Genomic DNA, 24,234 nt, shown 5'->3' on the forward strand with positions numbered 1-24,234 from the left:
CTTTTTGAAGAGGAGATGAAAATGGAATAAACTAGCTCTCCCCCTGTTTTTTTGGTGGAATTGCTGTACAGTTGAAATCTACCAACTTTCATTTCCTATTTGTATAAGCGCCTTTCATCTAAGTGCTGGTCATGAGTAAGTTACGCCTACAGAGCTATCACCATCAAGTACTGTGTATCGCTGAATTCATAGCAGTTCTGGCAGTGCTGAACTGCGTACATACATGTTTACATGCATTCCCTACTTCTCTGAAGGAGCTATTTCCAGATATCCCAAGTGTGGAAGTGGATCTCAGATGACTTTTAACTCTGCAGAGAGGAATACGTGTCTTTGAAAGACTAAGATTGACACATGTACAAACACCCTTTCTTCCATCCTGATATGTGAGGAAGGCCAAGGGTGATGTTGTGTGAGAGTTGCTTTTGCTGCTTTTGTGTGGTGGTGTAGAGGAAGAGAGATCTGGGGCGATAACCAGTGTGCTGGGAAATCCTCTTCCTCTGCAGAGTGCTGGAAAACTACTGTTTTCTAATTTCCTACTGAGTATCTTACTAGCATTCAGGGAAAGTTGTCTGTGTTCAGGCTTAGCAGAGGATGATATCTCAGGAAATTAAAGGACATCAAGAACTAAAGGTGTACTGGGGCAAGTTCCTAATTACTCATCTGATCCCTGCAGGGGAGATGTTTAAGGGATGGTTTTGTAGTTTGTTCATGTTTTGTTAGCATAGCAGCTCCAGGACAATCAGTTATTTGAAGGACTGGAAAAAACCCTACCTAGTTGTCCTTGTTTGCTCTTTAGGTCCTTTTCCTGCCTTTGTGGATTCCTGGAAATTTGTCTTGCCCAATTGTGCAATGCTTAGACTGTGTCTTGTTGCAGAGTTTATTTCAGTTATCTACAGTCTCCACAGTGCTACATTAACTCCCTTTGGGTTAGCCTAGGTCAAATCAGAGTGGTTACAGTGTGGCTTCGAGCTACACAGAGCAATTTTGCTAGCAGCTGAGGAATTGCACTGACTCCATCTCTAATGAATACCCTTAGTAAATTCAAGTTAAAAGCACCACAACAGTCATGATAGGAATTTTGGGTGAGAATACGGCTTGCGGTAATTACACGGACTTAGTCACAACTTGTTAACTCCGTGTTGAAGATGCTCTTAGAAGTACCCATTCTTGAACAGATTAGGAATTGAGAGAAAGCACAGTCTTAAGCTTGAGGCTCTGAACACTATGTCTCCAGTAATCGACTTTAATTTCTTAGTGCCTTGTACTTCTGAGGTCACTTCTTATATTTCTTTCCCTTTCTGTGTCTCAGTTCTGCAGCTATAAAATCACATTGCTGTCTGTCTTCTGCTCTTTGTCTCCCCTGCATACACTGCATACACATTCTTCAGGATGGGGATTTTCTAATATTAAGTGTGCAATATGTAGTGCAGCATGGCCACACCTGTGTCTGTGGGAGGTCAGGAGAGCCCTAAGTGACATCTTAGGGTTTCTGTACTTTGAGAATATGTCACTGACTTTGGATTGTGAGGCAGGCACAGCCTTGAATGCTCATATATCTCCTACATCTAATTCCCTTCGGTAGATTCGGGACTTTTTTTTCAACCTTGAAATTTTGCTGGTTTTCTGTTCTGCAGGGCAGGGAGTGCTGAGGCTGAATGAATTGAATTTTTCTTAAATTATGTGAGTGCTAAATAAGATACATTGTTAAAAATTGCTGTATCCTCTGCATATAAAGAGGAGTGGAAAATGGATAGATGGGAAGAAAATGTGTGATGATACCTAATGTATTCTAAGACCAAGCTTATAATCTTCTCTATTTCTTTTTGTTTCTTCCAGGTGGAGCGGGAAATAGCCATCCTGAAGTTGATAGAACATCCCCACGTTTTAAAGCTGCATGATGTTTACGAAAATAAAAAATATTTGTAGGTATTACTGGCTTTTGCCAGAGAAAGGGGAAGGGAGGGAGATGAGGGGTTTGGAACTTGGTAATGTTTCTGAAAGAATGGAGCAGGGTGTGTTTTCACCTTCAGCTGGTGTCTGTGTGATATTTGGTACCTGGATGAGGGAGGAACATTCCCTATTTCTTTGGCTTTTCTCGTTTTCTTCTCTGTATTTATATGCTGGTTCTCTTCCTACCTAAAATGGAGGAGAGAGGACAAACTAACGTTTTCTATCAAACAGCAAGAAGGGAGAAAGGTTTGTACCTTTAAGATCTGGAACCATTTTGAATCAAAACTGTAACAGACCGTTACAGTGGATAATTTGGAAAACCTCCCTTGCCTAATAGTTTTCATTGAAACCCTCGACTCTTACTAACAATATTTTAAATTTGCCCCATCAATAAGTTTTTGGTTTTAAGGGCTGCCAAAATATGATGGTTCTGCAGTAAGAGTAAAGTAGCAAAACCTTTTTTTTTTTTTTCAGATCATTGCCAGTGCAGACAGGGATGTTGTCCACAGAGTCATTTTAGCTTGACAGGGCACTAGATATGTTGAATCTGTTGTCAAACAAACAGGCCACATTAATCTTGGCACAACAGGAAAAAAATCAATGTTCTCCAAATGGTAAAGGGCAATCCAGTAGGGAACTCAGTGTTATTTTCAGCTGTTTAAGAGGTTATTGCAAGTAGAAGAGAGTGGTTAAAAAAAAATTAAAACTGTTTTTAAAAACCACCATCCATTGGTGACCACTCCTTAATGTCACAACACAAGAAGGGAATGACTGCTTACCCAAAGAAAGTGTGTTGAGTGGAGGTAACAACTCCTCATGGACAATTCAGCCAGTCTCATTACTGGAGCAATGAATTCCTGTTCAGAGAAGTGAGGCCTTTGTGCCTAAGGGTTAGCTTAGTAGAGCAGGCAGTAATTTCTTTTGGATTCCCCATCCTCCTTTGGGGTAGAGCCTGCCATCCGCAGTGAAATGTGGTTGCCAGAGTGAGCTCATGCAGGCACTGGGTGGGGGCTGGCTCAGCTGTTCTCTGAGCTGCATGCCGAGTGCTCTATTCTCAGTGGCATAAATGGTCACAGCTCCATTAAGTCCAGTTTGCCCCAGCTGAGGACAGAGGCCCAGATCTAACACAGCCTGGTCTGTATGCAGCAGAAGGGTAGCAAAGGAAAATGAGGGTTTACAGCCAGTAAGTTCTCCTTTAATCCTGAAAAGAGTAAGAGTACATTCCTCTGTATTTTGGTTTAAAGCAGAGGTAGGATGAGGCCCCAGGCTTTCTTTTGGTTAAGAGAGAGGGAATATTCTTCTTTGCGATCCTTGTTTATTTGTATGTCGTGTAATCTTATCTTTACATGCATAAACACATACGCACTTGCATAAACACATCATGCAACCAATGTGTTCAGGTAGGTGTAGTATATTGAGCAGTGGAGACAATGTATGAATACATGAAGAAGAAAGGCCGTGATCATCACTTGGAGTCAGGGGATGGGTTATAGAGGTGCTGAAGCTTTCTTCTTGCTCTGAATGCCTGTGAAGCTGAGCTCTTCTTTACCCCCAAAAACTTGGGGGCTGTTTTGCTCCATGTGGAAAATGCGTAGTGCTCAGAGCAGTGGGGATGGTCTTACACCAAGATTTCAAAAATGTTACTGCATTCCTTGGCAGGAAAATATCTTCCTACTGAAAATCACCTTGAAAAGGGAAGCATCCCATATCTTTAAGCTGTATCTGGATATCTTGGTTTCTAAAAAATGTTGGGCTCCAAAGCATGCTTTGCCAGTGACCATTTAGCCTTTAAAAATCACTAAGTCTTCGTTGTGCTGTAGCTCCTCTGCCTGTAAGGTTGAGAGGTGGCATCTCCCCACAAAGGTACTGAATCCCTCTGCTGAAAGACACTGACTCTGTGAAAGAGCCAATGACTGTTAGTTATGTTTCTTTTTTTATTAGTCATTATTTTAAAGAAAGGGTACAATGCAGAGCTTCTGCCAACCCTCCGTGTTCAAAATTAGAAACAGCCGTGGCCTTGGATAAATCTAAGAGGTGGAAGAGAGTGCCTATGGAGGAGTGAAGCGTTACAAGTGTGTTGGGGCTGAGGAGAGTGTATACATGTACTTTCCCAAATACTAAGACACAGTGACCTCTCGTTTTCACCAGCATCGAAAAAGAGATTATGCTCTGGTTGTGGCAGCACCTTTCCATCATGCATGCCATCTCAGCAGTAACAGTAGTGGCATGGTTTCAGAGGAGCTCATGAATTATGGGTGATATTTCAGAAGCCTAAGACTAATCACGATGCAGCACTGGGGAGTATTTTCTCGATAAATGTTAATTTCACAAATCATGTTTGACTTTTGGTTTATGATTTAATTTGTGACAAAGGGCTTTGGTTGAGTAGATTTCTAATGCGACCATGAATCAAATCCCTTTTCTACAGTTTATTTAACACTGAAAATGAGTTTTAAAAAATAATAATAAAAATCTGTTAGCATATGTGTGTTAGCCTAGCAGTCATTTTCTGTTTGTTTTGGTCGTTTTTTTACCAAGATGGTTGGAGAGATGGAGATAGGTATGAACTCTAAGATTTCCAGGTCTTTTTCCAGCATTTTGAGTTGTCTTATTTAGTAAGACTGTGGACTACAGTTGTAGGTGCATAGGGGAAATGCAGCTGCACCATGGCGCTCTGCATGTGTGCTGATATACCACCTCAGATATACATTAATTTAGCTAAACTAGTGGTATTACTGACAGTTGAATTATTTCACATTTGTTCTATGATCATACTCATGGCCCTCAAGCAAGATTGGGAGTCCACAGTAATAGATAATTTAGAAATAGCTACAGACATTCTATGCCTCCCTCTCTCCCATCATATAATGCTAATAGACAAAACAGCCAGGAAGGGGGGGATCATCCTCCCATTTTAAAGATCAAGAATGAGTTAAAATAGCCTGGTATGAGGTAAACCCAGGGTTGTTTAAGAACTTATATTGCTGGTTCATAATAGGGAATGATCAATGAGCTACCAAAATTTGTGTGTGCACCAGTCATTTTGACTAACCATGTTCAAACAGTCAGGAATTTTAGGGAAATGTAAATAACTGTAAATAACCTAAGGGAATGAGCAAGGCGATGACAAAGCTGATAACAGTTTTGGTGTGTTCTGTAATGCATTCCAGAGGGGAAACACTCCTTTGGTGATACAGCTTCTGCATTGCAAATAAACTGTGTGAACCTTGGTGATGGTCCTCTTTTCTCTCTGCTATGTATAGAAAAGGTCTTTCCTGAACTGGCCCTAGATAGGATTAGTGTAGCAACTGGAGAGGAAGACAGAGTTCGTACACTGTTAGCAGCACTACCTACCACTGTGCATGAGCAGGAGGTTCTCATTACCAGTCTTGTTGAGGATTAAATAAGAGGAAACATGCAAAGCCCAGTCCTTCATGAGTGAAGTGGTTAGCTCAGATGTTTTCTAGGAAGCAATCTTATGCTTTATTTTTAAATGTCTAATATGTACATTTACTGCATTTTATGCAGTAAATTCGGCATTCCTTTTGATCTTAGAAAAACAGTCGTCCCACTGTTGGAGGAGCTGTTAGCATGGCAACCTAAGTGCCATTGTATAGTCCACAGGAGAGAGGCCTTCTCTTTCCAGAGGGATAAAGCTGACTGATAGAGTTTTGCTGCAGAACTCCCAACAGGGGTGGCATTATCCATTTGATCTCATTTGTTTAGCTGTTTAGTTTAAATTGTCAGGGGTTTGGCAGGGAGTGGAAACGAGATAGAATAAAGACATCCTAGGACCACTCCATGCCCTTTTCTTTCAGATGTTTATACTAGTATTTCTTGATTCCCTTTCCATCAATGCCTGTATATATATCTGTAAATTTCTATTTATAGGTGCATACAGATATTTGTGTATATATGTGTAGATTTATATTGATTGATTTTCAAATCTTCACAGTTAAGATTTCAAATTCTCAAATTTTGTGGGAGCATTTATTTTAAATCTCTATGTTGTCCAACTTGATCAGCATTTTAAACAAGAATCTGTTTTGAGGGAAGGAATGGACATCAGAATATCATTCTCTGAAATGTGCCATGCATTCATCAGCTCTTTTTCCAAGCACAAGTCCCTTTCTCATCATTCAGCAGTACAGTGCTATCACCGGGGAAGTGTCCAAGCCTTATTGCAATGTACATAATACACATTGCTTCCCAATGAGCCAGATAACAAAACTAAAATGTCCTCCTACCCGCGTACAACTCACGTTTCTGGCTTATACAAATCAGCTGACAGCAGAAGTCAAAGACTTACAACTCTGGTGGTGTCTGCAGAGGAATTCATGCTGGCAGTCCTCTCCTGCAGGGTTTTCCTGTAATTCTTGGGGTTTTTTGTTGAAAACTAATTGTGAGGTGCCAGAGGATGCAAGAAAGAGAAAAAAGGGTTCTGAGTGTTCTTCTGTTATTGGTAGCCGAGGACTTTGACATTCAATCCATCTGTAGGGAAACTTGTCTAAAGGCAGAAGGAGAGTTCAGAAAGTTGGAGCAGCTCCAAGGGCTCAGCGCTGCAAATTAATTTTGTGGTAGGTATCCTTCTTGGTAGTCTGGTTGTGGGGTGTCAGATGCTGTGGATATGGGAAAAGAAAATAGAATGGGGTTGGAAGACAAAATGATGTTCTACCTGAGCCTTACCTTGATTAGAATTAGGAGAAATATAACCAGGTTCTTTGACCCCTTTTCTTCTGCTGTTGACTTGTTTTAGTACTGTCATGAATTACAAGTGCATGTAGCCAAAGGAAAGCCAGTCAGCTGTAGGTGTGGAGCCAGCACATGTGAGGTTTTGAGTCAAGGGTGGGCCTGGAGACGAGGAGCTGGATAGTGGCCAGGGGAAGGGGAGGGAGTGCTGCACTGAGGATAGGTGTCACTACTTGCAGGAGAGATGCCAGCCAGCCTGGCGCAAAGCAGGGCTTGCGCAGAGGTGGTGGTGATGGTTAATACTACACTGTATGCAACATGGTCTTAATAAGCTCTCCCCAAAAGCCTGACTGTATCTTCTGCTCACTCCCTAACATGTGCACTTGCATACCATCCAGGCCATGATGCTGGGCTTGGGAGAAAAAAGGCCCATAGTGGAGCAATTCTATGACATGAGCAAATGTCAAGGGGAGATGTAATTCCAAAGCCACAGTACATTTACGTGCCTGATTTCTCTTTCAGGCTTCAGTACGCAACACTGTGTGTGTCTGGGCCCTAGCTGTTAAAGGAAAGGCCACTTAGCTCTGAAAAAAAAACCCCAAAGTATATCGTCACTAGCAGAATTGCAGCAGTGAGCTGATGGGTGTTGTCTCAGCTCTGCCTGTCCTGTGCTGAGGATCCCTCTGGCTGGATCCGTTCCATATCATGTGCCCAAATGGGACGGCTGCTGCAGTGCCTTGGCATACATGACTACACACCGTGAAGGCACTGCTCAAAACATCTTTCACCCCCAATAAATCGAAGGTACAGAGTGCAACAGCATAATCTCCTACTACCTCTCCTTTCCCCAAAAGCCCCAACCTGTTCATGTCCAAACATAATGAGCAATCAAATACAATCTCCATTCAAACAAGCAGACTAAAGTTAAAATTGTCTTTTGGAAAAAAAAATCTAACACATGCACATTTTCTTGCAGGCGAGGAAAAAAATAAAAAAAAAAAAGAGTTCCTGGCCTGGTGCCAAATTAGGGTTTAAAAATTCATGCCCGCCATAAGAATTTATATAACTTCTGAATAATTTATAGGCTGCGCCAATAACAAGGGGCTTAATATCTGATAGAGATTATTTAATCAATAGAAAACAGTGCAGTGAAAAAAAACGTCAAAGAACTACAACATGTCAATCTGGGCTGGGCAGCTTTTAACCTCTTCCCTGCTAGACATACATCCGTTCATATATATTTATAGAAGGACGTTTTACAAGTAGGATGGTAGCATGGAAGAAGAATTGCCAGGACTTTTTTCTTCTAGAGGCTTGTCTTTGGCAGTCTGCCATTCCAGACAGATCCCTTGCTGATTCACCATAGCTTTGAAATGTAATGAGTTTTCTAGCTCTTAGCTGAATTGGTCAAAAGGAGTAGTTAGTTTCCCATGAATAATCTGCTGGGGATTGTGGGTTACTGTGAGATGGTTCAGAGATCATCAAGATTGGTGGCAGTGCCTAGCACATGCCATTTGTGGTGCCGCCGTTTCCATTTGTGTTTGATTCTGTGGTCAAACTTCATGAGTTTTTTACAGATGTGGGCACTAATAAACATAGGGACAGAAAAGAACTGAAGACATACCTGTCTTTGTAAAGGAGATTCCTACCTGACTTGTGTCCCTGGCCTCAGTAATTGCTTAGACATCTTCATCAACTCCAGAGTGTCTTGATCCATGCCATGTTCCCCAGTTTTAGGATTATACTTATGATTTTTATATAATAATCAATTATTAAGTGATAAAACAGAGTAGTTGAGCTTCTCAGCAGGTCTGGTCATTTCATGAAATGTCTTACCTATAGGCATCACAACAGTAAACTCTTGAGCACAGAGGAAGCAAGCAGGAACTCTCCGGATTTTTCTTGTCTTTGTGTGTATCTCTTTCTATATAACTGCATCTGGGTTTTGCATCTTGCTGGAGTGCACACCCGAAGTTGCGCATCTTAAAAGCTAGCCAGTGCCACATGAATATCCAGTCTAACTTCTGGCATAGTAAAAGTCCTAGAACATCACCCAGTGGTGTGTGATGGTACCCAGTGGTACCCATTCAGGCTCATGTAGGAGACCAACCTACTTGTTCAGGTTTAAGCGAGTTGTGCATCGTGTGTGTAAACATTGTACCATTTAATAAAAAATGGATTATTAACTGGTTCCCTAACAGACAGCTAATTGCATGCCCTGAATGGACAAATTTTCTGTTGCCTGACCAAAACAAGAAGCTGCGTGAATTGACCGTCATTCCTAGGGCACCAGAGAGTATTTCTTGTTACTGTTATTTTTTTTCATTTTTAATACTTGAAATGCTTTGTGTTTCAGTATGAGCTTTCATCTAAAGATCTCTATCCATTTAATGCTTTTATAATAATAAATACATTTGTATTGCCCCGGAGGACCTAATTCATGTAGCTGTGAATGTCTCGTAAATTGTCTTCATCTATAAGGCTGAGAAAACAGGAGCTGCATACCCACACTGGGATGTATAGTGATGGGCCACTGTGGGCAATCCCATCTGGCAAGAATTCTAGTATTTCACACCATTCTTGCTAATGGCTTAAAACCAGCTTTTGTTCTTTACAGATCATAACTGGTGTGTTTGTTTGGGGTTTTTTTTGTTATTTTGCCATAAATATCTGGTATTGCATGGTCCTTGTGTTCTCTGTGCCAGTTAGTTTTTCTTCAACAGCATTTTTCCAGGCATTGCTCAGAACCAGCCTGTTTCTTTTGTTACAGTCCTGCTTTGGAGGTAGCATGTAGCTGCCTTGCCTCAGTGAGAGCTCTGTGAGTTATTCCTCAAAGCTCCCTAAGGCTTGGGCAAAAGCACACTTTAATAAAGTTGTAGCATAGTCCACCAGATGGAAAGGAGAAATCACCAGAAGTGTCTTTGTTGCTGGTTTAAGTGATGTCTTCATAGTATTGTAGCACAAAGGCAATCTGGTCATGGAGGAGACCTTGCTGTACTGGCACTGGCCAAGAATGGGACAAAAACTGAGCCTATGCCCTAGTCCGCTTACAATCCAAAACACAGAGCAACTGTTGGAAACCTTGTGATGGGCAAGTCCAAGCTATTGTCAAGCATCACAGCAAAGAACAGTCTTCAGGAAGGAGCTGAATTAAAATGATGATGTAGCTCTGTCATTAACAATGATGGCTCTTCCAGGTGTTGGGGGGGGGGGGAGCTGTGGGAGCACAGAATCATTTGCCTCGATATTTAACAAGTGGATGGTGGAACCTGGCTTTGGAGGCTGGTCAGAGACAGAAGTCAACCTCAAAGGCCAAAGAGATTCTAGATTGGTTACAGAAGGGGCTACAAGGTATCTAGAAGTGAAGGCAGCTGGTTCATGTTAGATATACCATAAAAAAGGAGACAATGCAGGCATGGAAGGAGTGGTCAAAGTGGAAAGCTAAGAAAATGGTATTGCAGTGATGATCTGGTATCTATTTTGAATCACCAGCACTGAGGCAAGAATGTATTTATCAACGTGAAAGAGATGATAATGAATTAATTTAGATGCAAGATACTTAGCTAAAATTAGACATAAAATTTTAGCCGTGTGGGTGGATAGGAGAACCATTATCTTAGAGGTATAATAAAGGAAACATCTAAAAGATACCAGTACAACCAAGTTGTAGGAACCTGAAGAAAGCCTGAGTCACAAGGTAACACCTGCAGTACAAGCCTGAATTGTGATCAAACAAGCATCATTATCTCTAGGGGCAGAGAAAGGAAGAAGTGGAATGAGGTGGCAAGGCTAAGAGTTCTGTTTTAGTCTTGTTGTGTTTGAGCTGGTGATAGGACAGCTAAAGACGTTAGAGATGAAAACCAGCATCTTAGTTTATTCAGAAGGAAGAAAACTGTTCTGATTTTTTATCTAAGTGTCTAAATTTTACAAATTTTTTTGTGTGTTTTGGGGCAGAAGTCACAGCTTGCTTTTTTTTTTTTTTTTAACTTCTGGTAGTGACATCATAAATCCTCACAGTCCTGTGAGGTAGTTAGCATAGTTGGATACAACCAAAAAATATGGTGGGTATAGACAAAATTGTTGTTGATCATCGGATATTTATTGATCATTCCCAGGGGAAAATGGACCATCCTCTGTGTTACTAGGAGTCCTACTAACATGCAGGATTTAGGAAAGACTAAAATGACTTGAAGGATGCAGGAATGATGTGAAACCGTTGGGCTGTCACACCTGGTGATCCGCAGAATACAGACAAGGTGAGGTAATGAGGAGAAAGGTAGTGCTACAGAACAAGCCACAGTCAGCCATGGGAAGGCTACTGTGAGTTAGAGAGTTCTTGGAGCCTGTGCTGGTTCCTGGTATAGCCAGAATCTGAGGGGCATAAAATAGAATCATAGAATGGAATCATAGAATCATTTAGGTTGGAAAAGACCTTCCAGATCATCCAGTCCAACCATCATCCATGCCCACTAAACCACGTTATGGAGTAGTTTAAGACCACATTTGTCCACATTCATCTTGGCTACTCCATCTCTTTCACATGCAGAAATCACCCCTCCTTTGCTATATTGTTTAGTTTTCATTATTACTTCTTTACTGTTTTGGTTCCTGAAAGAGTGAATAAAATGAACCAAAAAGAAAAGAAGAAAAGAGCCTAGGATTATTCTAAGCTTGCTTTTATAAGCTGCATGCACCTCTCTGATATGATATGTAGTTGGTCATTTGAGGTTAGGAACTTAATAGCTTTTATTGGGGAGGTGGTGATGATGGGATGCAGATGGAAAAATGGCAAAGGGAATAGATAGAATGCTGCTGCATGCAATCTCTGCTTCTCTCCAATAAGTGAAGTTATTCTTGTATTACACAATTGGCTTCTTTGTTTTTACAGACTAAAGTCTTGTCTCCTTCAGGCTCTGAAACTTAACCAGAGATTTTTAGTTTCAAGTCTTGGCTTGTAGCAGGGACATGAGATATGCAAGACGTGGACCTTGGTGTCGTTATACAAGCAAGCTGTGGCCCGTGAAAATTTTTGCAGCCTCTTAAAGAATATGTCTAGTGAAGAAAACAAGTAATCGAGAATTTATTTTTAACACCCATACATTTGGCTTCATATTGAGTTGCAGAAGCCTGTTTTTTTCTTGCTTTTCCAGTGTCCTGGCAAGCAGAAGGGGAATTGGTGGTGGGGACAGCGTGGAGTAGAAGGCACAAGGGACCACAGGTCCTAATCCCAGCTCTGATACTGGGTGACTGTAACCCTGGGCAAGTCACTTTGCTTCACAGTTCCTTATCAGTAAAGAACAGGAGGTTAATACTTGTAATGCTTCTCTCATGTGAAATGCAAGGATTAGAAGAGGTGGTGTGTGTCAAGAGCATCCAAGATGTGAGAGCTAAGTGCTCTTACAGGGTCTTTTGTCCTAAAATAGCTCTTCTCTGTATTATCACAGCAGGTAGTGTGCATGCTGCCAGCCAGAGGCTGGGTCTTTCCTTTCCTTGAACCTCCTTGCAATGGCTATTTACAGAGCAGGGTTTCCTACATTTTTACAGGGGGAAGACTGATACTGTCAATCTTACGTAGACAGGATTTAAAAAAAAAAAGCTTCATTCACCAGTAAGGTACTTCCATCTCCAAATGTAATAGGAGACTAGTTCTGGTTACTGTCCTGGGATTTTTATAATTCGCTCACTTGCTTAGAATAAATGGGAAAAGTAGTACTGTAGTGAGATGAGAACCTGTCATATCTGGAAGAGATAAAAGGGAAGGGGAAACTCAGGCAAATACTTCTTAGTGTTTTTTCTCCCCTACAGGCTATGTGTTATTTACCTTCTCCTAGATCCTCCAAGAGTTGTCATTGGCATACTTCCAATCCTATAGCACTTTGCTAAAGTAAAGGATTTTAGGTGCTGATGTGGACTCAGGAGATCTGGATTCTGTTCCGTGCCACAGATTCAGGAAAGGTGTAGTGTCTGTATGCCTTATTTTCCAGACTCTGAAATAATGCTCGCTCTTTCCTTCGCTTTTTTCTGTTTGTCTTTTCAGAGTGTGTATTCTCTTCTTTTATGGAGTCACTCAGACACACTCACACATACCCAGATAGATGGATGGATACAGATACACAGTATTTAGTAAAGATTGTGTAAACTGTACAGAGATAGTTAGAACCAGTACAACATTTGGAAATGTCTAAACCCCTCTTGTTGGCCTGTTTGGAAATAATGTGTACTGCTACTGTGCCATGTAATGTGCAAGCAAAACATTGGCTTGCACAGAGATGGAGGCAGGTGCTGAATTATGCCCTTGTTTAATCAAAAATCTCCTAGTTGGGGGCTATCCTAAAAAAACCCTGCATCATACTGGAGGGAATAGGGTTGGCGGGTGACCAGCTGCAAATCCGAACTCAGAAATCCTAGCTGCAACATAACCACCTAGTACTTGTGGAATGATCCCTGCAGCATTTATTTCTTGCACTTGACCATGGGGAAATGTGTTTGTCGTCCTTCTCACTCCTGTCACATTGGGGGCTTTGTCAGGTCAGAATACATCGTCGCTGTGCTTCTCTGTGTCCCTTGACTTGTCATAGGCACAAATCTTTTTCAAATGTTCTCCCCTGTTCATTTCCATTATTATATCTAGTGCTTCTATGTGGCAAGCAAAAATGAATAACCTTGTAAATGCTCCCTGTCTTTCAATTTGTATTATTTTTCATACAACGTGTCAGTGCATTTTTGTTGAGTGTTTTTAATAAGATGAAGTTGATGAAAATAAATTGCTTTGCAGTTCCTGCTGTGGGTGACAGAAATGCTGGGTCTGTAATTTTCCAAAACTGTGCATTTGAAACCAGTGTGGAGGGTGTTCTGTATGCCTGTAACTGCAATCATCTTCATAAAATACCTCCCAGAAAAAGAAAGCAGCTAGCAGTTTGAATTTTGGGGGCAAGATGCACTGCTGTATCCAGCTTCTTCTGGGCACAGTGAGAGAGGGAGCTGTCAAGGAGAATTTTAGGATTGATTCTGTGCCATGCTCGGCTTTGCCATATGGGATAGTTAGCCAGATCTGTCTCTAGTATGAGAGGGAGAATGAATTACATAGCAAACCCTCTTACCAGAGTGTCTGTTAGCCAAGGCTTGGAAAACAAGGATTGGGACTTGAAAATGTGGACACCCCATTGCCCATGGCTACTGCATATCAACTGTCTTCTGAGTGGTTCAATGTCTTGCTCAAAAAATGTAATGCAGATGAACGATGATCTCCAAATTACTGAAGTGTACTCAGTAGACAGTCTGGTAACTAGTCATCTCTTCTTGGAGAGAAGATAACCCACATATTCCAAATGTGATTTTCACATCAAGATTTTTCTCTTTTTTTTACATACTTTAATGGAGAAAAGATCAATATTACCATATTTCTTGTAACTGTTTCTATTTTGATAAAAATTGCAGAAAATACCATTTTAATTCCCTAAAGTTTATGATTTCATTTTGTTGTCCTCCCTTTTGTGCTTTTGTACTACTTACTTAGTTGGCAAGACAATATCAATGTCTGTCTCTTACTACATTCTCTGCTGCATTTCTGTGAGGCAGGAAAATGCTTTCTCTTTTTGCTGGCTGGGAGCTGACACACGGAAGTCACACGGGAGCTGATGATGGACCAGGAGCTCAGGTCCCACTTCTGCAACTTCAAGGCTAATGCCATTATCATTAAGCCAATTTTACTTTCCTCAGAACAACTTCTAGTCCTTCTATTGTTCCATCTTTTTGCAAACATTGAAAATAGGAATAATTAAGCCCCCAGATTTATAATAATCTTCTCCTTTTTCCATTTCAAATTTAGAAATTTCCTCTGAGATTATGCTGCTTGAGGTACAGAAAAGACAGTACGCTGGATTAATTATTTTCAGTGTCCACTGAAATTTGAAGAGTTGGATTAATAATGGTAATAAAACTAGCTTGCTGTAAACCAAAGCATGGAGAGAGAGGGATTATATTGCACATACAGTTCAGCCTGGTTTGCTGTGCTGTTGGGAGGAGGGGACAGAGAAGTACACTCAAAATTTGGAGTAATACTTAATTCTTGCTTGCAAGTTCTTTGGTGGTGTCTCTCAAACAAACTGCCACTGGTTTGAATGCACTGTTCACCCTTGCATTGTTGCTTTACAGAAACCACTTTCAGATCACGTGCCTTGCCATGCAACGCTGAAACTCACTTCAAAGGAGTTAGGCAGTAGGAGAGGGGTACAGGTTTCTGTAAAACAGCTAACAAAGCCAAAGAACAAAAGTGATTTTTCAGTAAGAATAATAATAATTTGTTGTTTATACTTGTCATTTCAGATTCTGAATAAAAAATCTCACTGCATAATTTCTTCATTCTGCATTAGAATAGTATATGCTGGGCAAACAAGTAAGGAGACAGTGGAGCACAAAATCACAATGGAGGTGGAGAAAGTCCACAGAGGTTTCAAGTAATCCTCTTGCCAATAGAAGTCTATTGCTTAGTCCATATTAAATCTGGTTTATTTTTAAATGGTTCAGTTGATGGTGTTCCTGCCACTTCCCTGGGAAACTATTTCATTCCCACTATTAGGCAACATTTCCAGAGATTTATACTAAGTTTTCCTCTGCTTGGCTGCCTTTCATTACCCCTACTTAAAAGAACAAGGCAGTCTATCCATGGCAAGTCCTTTCCTTCCAGGAGATTTCACTCTTCTCTCTATGACTGCCAGGAGTGCTATGTGAGGTCTGGGGTTTCCTCTCTTGCTCCTAGGTCCCTGTTGTGCTGCATTTATTCACTCAGTGTCCCATTTTTCATGTTTGAGTTGCAAGGGAGGGCAGCTACTCCAGCAAATCACTGCTGTTCAGCAGCAAAAGCTGAAGCCCTTACATAGGTTGTGCACATGTAGTTCTTTTCATCTTTTTCCATAATTTAAACTATTCACCTTTCTTTTTTTTTAGTTCCCTCTAGTTTGTTGACATCTGTCTGGTTCTCAAGTGTCCAAGACAGGACAGTATGTGAGTGCAGCTTTGCCACAGCTGTTTTATAAAGGAACTGTCACCTTGGTTAAGGGATCTGAGCCTTCCTAGGATGCAGTCTTACTCCACTGTAGCTTTAAGAGCTGCTATGAAAGCTTATACCTGATTATTCTCTTGTTCCCCTCCGGGTCTTTTGAGTCATTTTTGGCTTCTGGATTATCTCTCACTATTATATTGAACACTGAATCCAACAATGGCATGTCTGAAGTTTGCAGAGCCCCTGTTAAAAATATTGATCACTCCTGATTTTAAAATTCTGATTCTCTGCCATGGTTCTTTCCAGAATTGTTCTCCTTGACCGCGTGTAGACATATTTGTATGTATCTGTGTGAGTGTGAGGGGGTTGGTATGATAATGTGCTTATAAAATCCTGGCTTTGTTATTTTCTAGGTATTTGGTGCTAGAACATGTGTCAGGTGGGGAGCTCTTCGACTATCTCGTAAAAAAGGGAAGATTGACACCAAAAGAAGCCAGGAAGTTCTTCCGACAAATCATCTCTGCTTTAGACTTCTGCCATAGTCATTCAATATGGTGAGTACAGCCATTTCCAACAGGAGTTACCTGTTATTTAAAAGCACAGAATAAAGGGATCTTATTTCTTGATACCATTAGTTACTATTAAGTAACTGATGTTGTAAAGCTCTAAAAGCATTAGGTAAAGTGCTGATGTAATTTTTAATTCTTGGCTGTCTGTGGGTGAGTGCACCAGTCACAGATAGACTTTTCATGGAGAAGATTGTCCATAATTTCTCACTGGTGGAGAAGTCACTCATAGGGAATGCTTTAACCAGGAAAACTAAAACCACCAAGGAAAAGCAGTTTAAATTTCCATCATTATTGGGGCACTTGCTAATAACTGAGAATTACATACACTGTATCAAAATGTATCCCTGAAGAAACCTGGGACAATTACAAATACAGCAAAGTTCATTTTATGGCCTCCTTAAGTTTTTGGAAACCTGCTGGCTTTTGGCAGCCTTCACTGAGTCCCTTCTGGGCATTTGAGTCACTGTTGCCTTTAATTTCCCTTCCAGTAGGGAAGAATTTTCTTGATCTGACTGCTGTTGATACTAACTCCATCATATGATTTAACCATCAAGTGGGGTTTAACCTGTGCTTTCAGGTGGTGTTTTAAATTGGACCAGCTTCTCCTTCATCTTCAGCAAGTTTAAGTAATTTAAATTCTACTGAAATTGAGTTGTTATAATCAGTCTGAGCACAGAGTTTCTGTATAGCTGCTGATCCATAACTGCCTGCTTATTTCTCAGAAATCCAGCTCCTCGCACTTAGATTGGCTTGGAGAGACCATTTATGTTATGTCTGCATGGCAGCTTCTCCATAGCCACAGACAGCCGTAGATCCCCCCCTCCAGGAGGCCGAGGGCCACTGATAGATACTTCAGTGCTTGGATTTGTATTAACATTGTGTATGTAGTTACTTCTCAGTAACTGTACAGTGATTTTCTGTACCCCCAGTTTTGTGCTGAGAACTTGCAAACCAGATGTCCGCAGCATAAATGGCCACAGCAAAAACAGACGCCTAAATATTTAGCTTGCTCTTTTAGCCTCCTCCCTGTACCTCTCTGACTCATTTCAACATGGAATATTAATCTGAAAGAGAGCATATTTCTAATAAATGGAAAGGGAAATAAGAGCCTTTCTTGAGGATATATTAAGAAGCAGAAGAGGCAGTTCAGAGGTGGTGGATCTGGGTGAGAAGGTCCTGAGGACAAGACCTACCTGGCCCAGGCAGGGTTACAATAGTCAGAGAAATTCCCATAAGAGCCAAGAACAGGTTGCGTGCCCTAACTAGAGGATCTAGGTTTTCTCTGTTGGCAGAGAGCTCTGACAAGTTTTATTCTGAGAATTCCACAAGTTTTCCTCCCTGCTAATCAACTGGATTGAGTGATCATGACCTTCTTATAATTAGCATAATCCGTGGTAGGTTGTACAGCTGTCATTTTTTATGTACACTGGGCAGTGTAACCACTGGTGGATTGCATACATACATGTTTCTGTTCCCTACTTGGCTTAACAATTAGACACCCAATCCAAAAAGATTCAAAAAATAAAGTACAGCTGAAGATAAATTAATTACTCTTCCAAATGGATATTCCAGAGAAATATGAATCTCTGTTGGGATAGAAGTTTCCATGAAAGCATGCATATATACACATACATACTAGTCCTTTGGGCTTGTGATGGATATCTCTTGATATGTCAGACTTTAATGAACTAAGTGAGGATTGTGGTGAGGCTGTCAGACAGACAAGAACCTCTGCGGCTTTAACAAAATGTGGAATTTCCAAGGCAGAGTGCATGTCTCTCTTGAGGGATCCATTTTCCTCTGTTAAATGTACTGGATTGTGGGCAGTAGTCTTTAGAAGTATATCCCCTGTCTCCTTGCCAACTCCCACTCAACTAGCATCTAGTGCCAAGTTAGTTAGCAGTAAATCATAAGCTCTCCCTCTCTCCAGGTCACTCTGAGACTTGTGTGGTCTGTGTTATATTAGACTCTGTGTTGTATTCTGGACACTCATCATTAAACCCTTTTTGAAAATCAGAGCATGCATATATGTACGTGTGTGCGTGTGTGTGAGTATAAAAGTTAATGTGCTTTCCTAAGCAATGAAGCCTGACCTTGTCCTGTTGTGGGGCAGTGAAGTGACAAATCATCTCATCAGCCAGGTTATCCAGTTATGACCATGTTGAAAAATGAAGGCTTCTGCTTTGGTTAATGACTAAATGTGGGTGCCTCTAACTTACCAGCAGAATAGATTGATAGCCTGGTATCCCCAGCCCCATATCATTGTCCCATCTTCTGCCTGTACCTCCCAAAACACTGTGAAATATCTGTGGCTTACTTTCACAGCAGTACGTAACCACATTCAGCTTTCACTGCTCAAAATGTATTGATGCAGCAGGATTCCTGGATCAAAGAATCAGAAAGGATTCCCCAATCCTCCTGTCAGTAAAAGGCTTCTACTGCTACTGTGTGGAGAGATTGCCTGTGTTTGAGAGGTGTTTTCAAACAAGCAGCTCAGACAAGGAAGCAGAGTAGGCTTGGAGCTTGAGTCTGTTTGTGTGTTGTTTTAAAAAAGTAGGAGCTTTCTGTTCCTATTTTATTTAATGGGAACAGCAGGGGAATATTTGATGTACCTCATTCTGAGGTGCAGTCACTTACGGGGTTTTCTGGTAGAGGTTGGCCATGGGGGAAAGCTTATAGGTAACCCACTGTAGGGTTCTCTACGGACTTTTCTGTGTACATAGCGCTGCGCTGTGCTAGGGACCCACAGGCAACCGTGGGTGCAGACAGACAGCACCATTACGTGGGATCCTGCAAACAGTGTATCTGTGTTACCCTGCTGCTTTGCCTGAGCTGGCAAGCTGAGTGGTTAGCTCAGTGATGCAGCATTCTTGCTTCTGCTTCTAGCTCTTCCTCTGTGCTAGCTGTGAGGGCTCTGCACCATGCTGCAGTGCCCAGAGCAGACACGCTCAGCAGTGGTGCAAGAAATGGCAGAGGAACCTGGGGTTCCTTGGACTTCAGTGTAAGACTATACTAGCCTAGGAAGTTTTCTTTGGACATAACTGATGTTTTTCTCCTAAGCTGCCATTCACCTAATGGTGGGTGTCTGCTCTCTGAAATTCAGGGCCTTTCAGATGTCTCAGCTGGGTGCCCCAAATCAATAGTCCCTTTTGAATACCCTGCCTCCATACTGTGGCAGAGCTCTCAGCTAATTCAGTGCCGACTATATCTTCTGTCAGAAGCAGCGCAGGAGCACGTAGCAGGGTAGGTCACAAATCCTTGCTTTCCTCAGGAAGTGTCTTTTTTATCTCCAGTGAGGGAATGCTGCATCGCCAACAGAGGGTGGGAGCTGGGCGAGGAGAGCTGGCGGGCGCCTCATTGGCTACATGTGACATCACCAGCAAGAGCTGGGATTGGCAGCGTGTGTATTTTGTGTGTGTTGGGTTTTTGCTTTGGTCAAGCTCATATTTGGTGTCAGTATCTCACAAGCTGACAAATAAAAATATGATTACAGAAAATGCCCTGTGGCAAACCTTATTATGGCTTCAGAGATAACAGATAATGCCAATTACTGCACAGGGCAGTGGTGACATTGAGAGGAAATCCCCTGCGGTAATGAACAGCGAGATGATTATTTCATTTTATTTTTATTTTGGTTGGGTTTCATTTTGTGGTTTTTTTACCGAGCATGCACGAGAGGGGTTAAGGCGGGTTCTTTATGAATATTGATAAATGACAATTATGAGGGCCCTTTCTCCTTTCATTGCCTGGGGCTGTGCTTGCTTGAGTACGCACAAGGCTCTTGCTGAAGTGTGTCTGTGTATGCATGCGTAGGCATGGGGGGGTGTGACTTAGAGTGCTGAGGCAATGAATAAGAGCTTTGTTTGACTTTGCCTTGTGTTCTTCCCATCAGTGCAGGAGGGGGAAAGGCTCCTCATAAAATAACGCTTCAAGATTTCACAGCAGTAGTGCCAAAATCTCTGGTATATTCCTGCAAGCAGGAGCTGCAGAGCACTGTCAGTAAAGGAAGCACGCTTTTAGGGAGAAATCTGGGGTGTCTTTGAGAAACAGAGAAAGCCGAAGAATGCCAGGTGCCATGTTCTGTCAGGTAGTGCCACCCTCCTCATGACCGCTGCACTGCCTTGCTTCACTTATTAGGAGCATGCTGTGGTGTTCTGCAGGGATGGTCTGTCGAACACTTAAGACTGCAGCAGCTGGACACTTTGAAATCATGACTCAAGGCTTCCAAATGTGAAACTGGTCTAGAAATTGTGAAACTTAATAAGGTTGGTTTCTGGTTGCTTTTTTTTCTGGTCCTTGAGTCTTTAGGTTTTCAAGTTTTCTTTCAGACCATCAGAAGTGAGAAAGGTGCCTTTCTCCCTTGTTGAGAGCTGAAATTCACCAATCATAGCCTGAATCCAGGAGTTTAAGATATGTGATTGAGACTCACTCTAAAACAGTGAGGAATTTTCCCTTGTACAGGGAACCAGAGAAAACCCATCAAGTACAGCAGCTGCAATGCCAAAGGCAAAGTTATAAGCTCAGCTAAAGTCAGAGAACATGTATTTTTGTAAGTTTACTTCTTTATATAAGCCACTGGAAACTCAAAAATGGCATAGTCTTATTGTGAGCATAACCAGGTAACGTCCCCTGGCAAGTACAGCAGTGGTGATCAGGCCTGACAGTCTGTTCTGGCTTTGAAATACATGGAATATGTGTTTTGAGGCGAGGCTGGTAGGGAGAAGCAATGTGTTTTAATAGATCAATGGAAATAATTGTTAAAAAGCAAGCAAGGGTTTATGCATACAAACCCTTCTGCTGGTCTCCTAATATGTTTATAGATGTTGTCCTTTTTCCTAGCTATAACTAAATTTACTTGTTCTGCACAATTCTGTGAAAACTTACTAAATTTGAGCATAGCAACCATGGCTCTAAACAAAGATTCTTCTGTAGATAGATAAAAGTTACATGTTCGGATCTGATTTGCAGAAGCAAGAGAAAATAAGCTGAAAGGTTTTTTCTGCTCATGAAAATGAAAAATATTGCTTCTCATACTATTAATTATTGCTGATAAATTATTTCCATCACATCAGGCACTTTTAAGAGGCATACTGCAGAACAATTATTCTGTGGTCTGGCCCTTCTGGGAGTTTGGGGTGAGTAAGAAAAGCATTTGCAAAGTAGCCAACAATTTGATTAGTACAAATGACCTGCAACTACTCCAATTAGGAGGTTTCTTGGGTTAGAAATCTGTGACCTACAATGAGTTGTCATAGAAACTGATATGAACGTTTCAGCTCAAAAATCACTTTAAAATAATGGTTTAGTTTACCACCTTGTGCCAGGCGAATCCAAGATCTGGAATCTGTCCCTAAACCAAAAAACCTTCTATCAACGCTGGGTGAGAGGGAAAGAGTGTTTTATTTCTCTTTTTTCTGTATGCTACAATTGCCTGCAGTACAGATACGGGGATATTCCCAGAGCAGGAGGATGGACTAGGAAAGCAATGGAGGGAGCTAGAGGAGCTGTCTGAATAGAATCTGTGGCAGCGGCCAGAAAGCAAGCATGGCCAGCGTGTAAGTGGGAAGCTGGAACATGTTAACGCATATGTATGCCTTCATTTTCTGTGCAAAACCTCCAAGAACTGTGCCGTTTTCCATGGGACAATTTTTTCAGATTTCTCTCTGTATCCATCTTGTGCTGCAAGGGAATTGTAAAGCCTTTGTTGTAATCTGTAAAAGAGGGACATTGCAGAGAGTCTGACAGTGTATGCTTCCCCTGTCGTGGCTTGTTTAATGGCTCCCTTTCACTCACACATTCTCCCTTCAAAAGCCTGCTGTATGCAGGCTCCTGGTGCTAACTTCTTGCTCTGTTGTCTTGGTTGAGGAGGTCTGGGAGTCTGTGACCACCCTAGATCAGGATCACACTGACTTCTTCTGCAGTGCTGCATTTCTCTTTCATATTCTTTCTCAGCATACGCAGGGCTCAATAGGAGAGTTTGCCGTGTTTGTCAATAAAGAAGTTGCTTTCTTTTCTGATTTCCCAGCCATGTGATAAAGCCCCTACAGCTTTAAAGCCTTTAGAACAACAAAAGGGTAATGAGTCCTCTGTTCACCTGCAGAGAGAGGAGTTGATGCGGTCATATAAGACATGGAGAGCCAGAGAGATCAGCTGGAATGGGACCAAATTAAATGCATTTACTCTGCAATGTTCCATTAATGCCAAGTAATTACCACATACAGTGGGATTTTTGTTTTGTTTTGTTCTGTTTCATTTTGGCACAAGAGAATTCTTTCCAAATATGAATGCATGAGGCTGTCCGGGCTGCTGGGCTCTTTGGTAAATTATAACAAGCCTTCCCTATTCCCACATGTTCTTCTGCCTTCCTTCTGGCGTTTGAAAAGCTGGCAATGTGAAGATGGGAAATGCAAATGCAGAGAGGAAGTCTCATTCCCAGTGGCAGTGGTGCTGGTTCTGCCACTCTGGTGCAGACTCCTGGCCTGACTTCTATCCCTCGGATGCTGCCTCGGCAAATTCAAAGTGGTCCAAAGATGGATAGCAGAGAAATGTTTCAGCTAGAAGAAAATTTTCATTGTGGCATAAAATTCTCTTGTGGTTGAATGTGCAAGCACTGCCTGATCCCACTGGCATCCTGGTGTCTGAGAAGAGTGCTGCCACAATACAAAAAAATACTCAGGCTGCCATGAAATTCCTATGCTAACCATCTATACTGGGCACTAGGGACTGTGTTGAAAGAGGGATGGAGAAGGGTCAGAGAGATGCAAAACTGCCTTATGACAGTTCTTGTATTTTAGGGCCCAGACAGCAAAGAATGTAACTATTCTCACCAGAGTCCACACTCTTCTCTCTTCTCAGTGGGCTATAGTGAAGAGCTGATCATTTTTCTTGGTTTTATTTTGGTGAGTGTCAGAGAAAAAAAAAAAAAAAAAGGCTTTAAGGTCTGTTGCCACTCCAGATTTCCTTTCACACATACTATCCCAGTCCTGTGAATCCCCAGGTCCCAATTTAAGGCTCTCAAAATGCTCTCTGGGAGGTGGGTCAGGACCTCTGCCTGAAGACCACCATCAGCCCACATAGGCTGATCATTCATGGAAAAGCATTGCAAAGCACAGTGAGGTGAAGCTTAACTCCGCGTTTGGAATGTGGATGGTGGCACTCCCTTTTTCCTCTCTCTCTTGCAGTGGCTCTCCAAAAGAAACCTGAATATGTTTGCCTCTTTATAGGAATCTCATTTTTCCACTTGATCCTCCCTAACAACCCAGGCCTAAAACTATCTGTGTTGTGGATCCCAGCTGATGGGAAGACAGGATGAAATGGGGAGAAGGAGACTGCTTTCCACCAGTGAATACTGTACTCATTTTCAAATGTGTTGTCCCTTCCCTTTCACCACCTCTCAGTGGTCTGGGAGTGGAGCTGGTTCAAGGTTCACATACGTTCTGCTCCAGCCAGGGCCTGTGGCAGGTCTGCTAAGGCTGGTAGCTTTGAGGCATGGAAGGAGAGCATTTTTGCATTTCGTTTATCTGCACCATTTTCCAGAAATAATATAAGATGTTTTGTAGTGAGCATGTATCCAGGCTGGAGAAACACTTGTGGACATCCTGTGCTTAGGTCATGCTCTGCCTTGATCACTCCTTCAAATTCTCTTTCTTCTCTCTAAAAAAAATACACGATTTTAGGATAAGCAAGGAATTTCAATTTTTAGGTACAAAAGGCATATGTCAGCAGTATGCCTGCTATAAACTGAACATGTATGAATGGTATCAGCCAGTGCACAAACAGTGGAACAGGCATGGGCAGCAGCACCCTCAGCTTCTACACCATGTATCTGTTCAGCTGTCAGCCAGGAGCAGTCGCTAAGACTGAAAAACAACCATAGCCACTGAAAAACCATGCACAGTAGGAGAACACGCACACAACTTGAGCTGTGGGGAGGTTTCTTGTTTTATAGCATCAAACAAGCACCACTTACTTTACAGGGAGCTGTTACTTGCCACTGAGCCCTAGTCTTCAGACAGGAGAACTTCA

The 24,234-nt window shown here is 41.8% G+C and overlaps 1 protein-coding gene across 16 annotated transcripts in view; it reads left to right on the forward strand.

Annotated features, from left to right (window-relative positions):
- The window catches only part of BRSK2 (BR serine/threonine kinase 2), a 324,024-nt gene that overhangs the window by 213,711 nt on the left and 86,079 nt on the right, over window positions 1–24,234 (forward strand). For 15 of the 16 annotated variants that reach the window (XM_049820723.1, XM_049820725.1, XM_049820726.1 and 12 more), the window contains exons 3-4: window positions 1,837–1,922; window positions 16,054–16,194. In XM_049820723.1, coding sequence (XP_049676680.1) covers window positions 1,837–1,922; window positions 16,054–16,194 — 227 coding nt within the window. Of the gene's footprint in view, window positions 1–1,836; window positions 1,923–16,053; window positions 16,195–19,584; window positions 19,801–24,234 lie in introns of those variants that run through there. The other variant, XM_049820736.1, reaches the window with a different exon arrangement.

The sequence above is a fragment of the Accipiter gentilis genome, chromosome 17 (assembly GCF_929443795.1).
Source record: "Accipiter gentilis chromosome 17, bAccGen1.1, whole genome shotgun sequence".
Classification (NCBI taxonomy): domain Eukaryota; kingdom Metazoa; phylum Chordata; class Aves; order Accipitriformes; family Accipitridae; genus Astur; species Astur gentilis.